Below are 5,000 nucleotides of genomic sequence, written 5' to 3' on the forward strand. Positions count from 1 at the left end.
CTAATGTAAACGGCCAGTGAGACACAATCTGGGTGCATAAAATGAGAATGCAGCCTCACCAGATCTCTTCTTTTGTACATGTGGTACACAGAGAGAACCAGTTTATAACAAATAATTGCACACACCTTGATTATGATGAATACACAACTTAAATACTTCAATGAGAATAGAACACCTGTCTTACCTTATAACCAAACACAGTAGGGACATATCAACAACTGTTTATGTTTGTGTTGTCCCAGGAGAACATAGTAAGAATACTATATAAGCAAATAGTGTATGTCATTGGCAGTACCATTTGCATGTGAGATGCATACACTCCAAATAAATAAATACACAATAATACTAAAATCCTTTCTTTTCCTAGCATAGATAGCCTTTCCTTATGATAACTGATGGATAGATTGTAAGTCTTTTTGGATAAAGGAGGCGTCTGGTAAATGCCAAAAATGTCATGGAAATAAAATTACTAAATATAAATAATTTACAACTCAACAAAGTTGACTCCAGATGTCCAGTGCAGTCCCACATTCATGAAACGAAACGAGCTTTGACATGTTACCTAACCCTCTCGCCGTCTGTATCGTGTGTAACTGACAGGCCAAATCCTCCAATCGGAGCAAATCCTGCTAACCCATAGAACCAATAGACAGCCAATAGACAGCCATTTCCGGATTAGACCAACATTTATGGGCGGGCTCGTTTCCAGAGGACCTGAGAAGTATCGAAGTATCACAAAACGTGTCTCAACAATGCCCAGCCTCCGGAGCCCAGACCCGCTGAAGACAAGCTGAAGACCCGGTCAGATAAGCGCCATCAACCGTCACTGAACAGCTCGGCTCAACCATGGTGGTGTGTTCATACTAATACATTCTGTTTTTGGTAGATTCATGTTGTATGACAGGGCTGATAATTGTGTAAGGAGGTTGGAGTGTTGAGTAACACAAGATGTCATCCCAGTAGCGGGATAGTGATTGGCTGCTTTACTGAGTTCTTCCGTCTGTTGACCAATCGTTATCCTCCTCTCAAGATCTGTCTCAGAAATGTTGACCAACGAGAGCGTAGCTTTGTTTTGTCATGCACATTGCAATTGGACCATTCAGCTGCCTTTTTTTTTAACTTAACTTCGGTTGAATGTGTAATAATAATAATAATAATAAGAATAAGAATAAGAATAAGAATAATAATAATGCATTTTATTTGTATTGCACTTTTCCGTCAAAAGAATCTCAGAGTGCTGCAGTTAAAAAAACAAAACAAAAAACAGCCTTAGTTAAAAACATTATTTTTAAAAAACACAAAAGAAATCACCAGAATGAACACAGTGAAGGTTTAACAGCGAAAGGCCTTCTTTGTTTATGGACGTTTTCTTATCCAGATTAGCGGACAGTACAGACCTATCAGCGCCTCCTCGCCGGGCTTTGCTGTCATGTCATTGGAGCATTTTAGCTTTGTAGGCGGGTCTTAGGAAGAATCAGTGCTGTCATTGGAGCGTTTTAATCTTTGTGGGCGGGTCTTAGGAGAAGCCTGTGTGTGTTTTGTGACGAGAACAAAATGGCGGTGGAGGGCTGCCTGAGCACATCAACTTTCTCGGACAACAACACTGACTAAAGCCGCTTTAAACCCGCGTTCTCCTGCGTCTAACACCACCTTAGGTCCTACAACATGACAGGATAACCATACCGCATAGATAACTGTTTCTATGAGGTTTCTGAATGAAGAAAGCGGAAAGTTCTCTGGACATAGCTGATAGTAAACGGCTTACTAGTGTCAACTTGGCCGTTGTGTGTTCGATTATTATTGAAATATTCATCTCTTTCTGTCATATTAGTCTTTTGATTGGTTGGTTGATAGCCAGGTAGTCTTTTGATTGGTTGGTGGATAGCCAGGTAGTCTTTTGATTGGTTGGTGGATAGCCAGGTAGTCTTTTGATTGGACTCGTGAGATAGTATTCATGCAAGTTCAACCAGCTATAAACAAGCTAATGTTAACTAACTAATCCGTTATTATTAGATCATTTGATGACATTATTAGTATATAAGCGTGTTGTTTTTTTGCTGGTGCAATGCTTCCCTTTAGTGGGATGCTGGTAGGTTTATTACCCCATGTGTGTCCATGGTTGGCGGTAGCTGATATCATTCAAATCTCTAGTTAATTATGTGTTTAAAAAAATGCTTTTAATACCGATTGCATTCTCCACATGTCTATAGTCAAGATGTATATCGGATGAAGTAACAGAGCTGTGTGTCAAACTGTTTTTATTTTTATTTTTTATTATTATGATTATTATTTTAATCTCCCCCATTTTAAACCGCACGTGATACATTAAGCTGTTACGAGTGGATCATCTGGTCGTTTAGTTGCAGTATTATTATACATTTTAGTACGTTACGTCGCCACCTTGTTTGTTGTCAGGGTGGCAGGCAGGCGAGGTTCAGGTTTATTGTCTCCCGAGTTGTTTGAACTTCGCGCCGCTCTTATCACGCCAGCTGGACCGCTCTTATCACGCCAGCTGGACCGCTCTTATCACGCCAGCTGGACCGCTGTCAGGTCTAGTCCCGGTCTGTCAGGTCTAGTCTCGGTCTGTCAGGTCTAGTCCCGGTCTGTCAGGTGTCCCGGTCCGTGATCCTTTTATAATAAACTGCCCCCCCCCGTCCCAAACCAGACAGACAGCACTCCAACATGGAAGATTCACGTCCACGACATAGCAAGCGATTGGTAAGTAATCTAGTCTGACATGTCGCCACGCTTAACCCTGTATGTTGAAGAAGTTGGCGCTTAACAGACTGCATTGAGAAGCCTATAACAACATTTTTTTAAATTGTGCGATTGATAATAGTACAAAGCCACTGTTGTCTGTGTCTGTGTCTGTGTCTGTGTCTGTGTCTGTGTGTCATTTCGTGGGAAACTAATGTTGATATGGATTGGGTTGTTGTTGCCATGGCATTGCTGAGACGAGTAACACCAGAAGGATCCTCGATAGTCTGCCAAGACTCACTCTAGTCTCAGCGTTCACCTCCTCATCATAGCTCACCACCTACACCTTTCCTTATCTTCTCTACCAAATAACCTATTTCCAACACCGTCTGATATAATATATGATGTAGTTCAACTCTGTCAGCCCGCTCTTCTGTCTTGGGCAGGAGAAAGCCAGGGACAGGAATCTCACCCTCTCCCCCTCCCCCTCTCTCCCTCCCTCCCTCCCCCTCTCTCCCTCCCTCCCTCCTTCCCTCCCTCCCATCCTCCCTCTCTCTCTGTCTCCCTCCCTCCCTCCCTCCCTGTCTCCCTCCTTCCCTCCCTCCCTCCCTCCTTCCCTCCCTCCCATCCTCCCTCTCTCTCTGTCTGTTTCCCTCCCTTCCCTCCCTCCCTCTCTCCCTCCCTCTCTCCCTCCCTCCCTTCCCTCCCTCCCTCCCTCTCTCCCTCCCTCCCTCCCTTCCCTCCCTCCCTCTCTCCCTCCCTCCCTCCCTCTCTCCCTCCCTCCCTCCCTCCCTCCCTCCCTCCCTCCCTCTCTCCCTCTCTCCCTCCCTCCCTCCCTCTCTCCCTCCCTCCCTCCCTCCCTCTCTCCCTTCCCAACTCTGTCAGCCCGCTCTTCTGTCTTGGGGAGGAGAAAGCCAGGGACAGGGTTCCCGCGCTGGTCTTAAAAAGCCATTAAGTCTAAAATCCAACGTACAAGGCCTAAAAAGGCCCCAAATCCCAGTTATTCGGTCTAAAAATGAGGTGCTAAGTCCTTAAAACGAGATCCTGTAAGGAAATCAGTCCGACCACATCTATTTACGCAGAAATGAATCAAGCTGGAACCCCCAAAAATGCCAATTCGTTTCCTTTTTTTGGTCTGTATGGCAGTGAAATCCCTAATTTCATCACCTCGAGGATGACAAAAAGCTATCATATGGTGTAGTGGATAGGTAAAAAATTCCATTCAAAAAGGCCCCCAAAAAAGTCTAGAAAGGTCTTAAATTTGACTTGTTGCAGGGAAACGATATGGCCATCCCCGCTGTTCTCAGACCCGAGAGAGCTCGCTGGGAGGACCGTGCAGTCTGGCAACAACAACAACAACAACAACATAAAAACAGAGGGGGAAACAGAGTTGGGTTAAAAAGGAGAGGGTCAACACTTGCATGCATGAGTGAATTAACATATTTATTAGGTTTGTACTGTTTGTGCAACGACGATAAAGCATTCTGATTCAGAATATGGGACGAGCAAGGCCGATGCTGGGTTATAAAACAGGAGTGAAGTTGTCCGTGGTACATAGCATAGGCCTACATGTGAGGTAGTAGAACGGGAGGAGGTAGATGTTGGTACATATAACATACATGTTAACAGGAGGAGGTAGTTGTTGGTACACATATAACATACATGTGCATGTGTTGATGAGGAGGTAGTTGTTGTAGATTCTGTCTGTGTGTGTGTAGTGTGTGTGCGTGCGTACACAATGTTAGTTTTATGAGGAACATTTGAGTTTCAAACAGCTGAACAGGACAGGAAGTCTCTGATTTATAGGGCTGGGACGACGCGTCGACGTAGTCGACGTAATCGACTACGTCAATACGTCGACTTGCGTAATGTGCGTCGGTGCGTCGCAAATAAACAACATGGCTGCGACCAGTTACGAGCGACGTGTCATTGATTTTCAACAACGCTTAACTCGCGCTTTTATTTTGAAGACGCGAAAACGAAACCGGAAGTCTATAATATCAGAATGTGCCTCTTGTTGTCTTTCATAGTCAGAGAACAGATACCAAACTGCCGGCATGTTTGCTGTCATTGAATTACTTGGCAGTAGGCAGGCATCACTCAATGCTCGTCTCATTTACAGAACAGCATGGGTTGCTTGCACTGTTTGATCGCGTCATAAAAAATTAACGTCTCACATTGGCGATCATTCACACGGAACACGGAATGGCCGAACTCCGACTGTGCTGTAAAGTGGGTGGAGTGGAGTATGGACTCCGCACATGCGATAGTATGTACAGTATATCTCAAAAGTGAGTACACCC

The 5,000-nt window shown here is 44.5% G+C and overlaps 1 protein-coding gene across 1 annotated transcript in view; it reads left to right on the forward strand.

Moving 5' to 3' along the window:
* Positions 1-2,682: 2,682 nt before the first annotated feature.
* The window catches only part of LOC308160943 (lysine-specific demethylase 2A-like), a gene marked incomplete at both ends in the record, with an annotated part of 8,566 nt that continues 6,248 nt past the window's right edge, over positions 2,683-5,000 (forward strand). Inside the window, 1 exon segment of the mRNA XM_080534866.1 lies at positions 2,683-2,718. Coding sequence (XP_080390992.1) covers positions 2,683-2,718 — 36 coding nt within the window.

This window comes from Nansenia antarctica, assembly GCF_963989245.1.
Source record: "Nansenia antarctica genome assembly, chromosome: 6".
NCBI lineage: Eukaryota > Metazoa > Chordata > Actinopteri > Argentiniformes > Microstomatidae > Nansenia > Nansenia antarctica.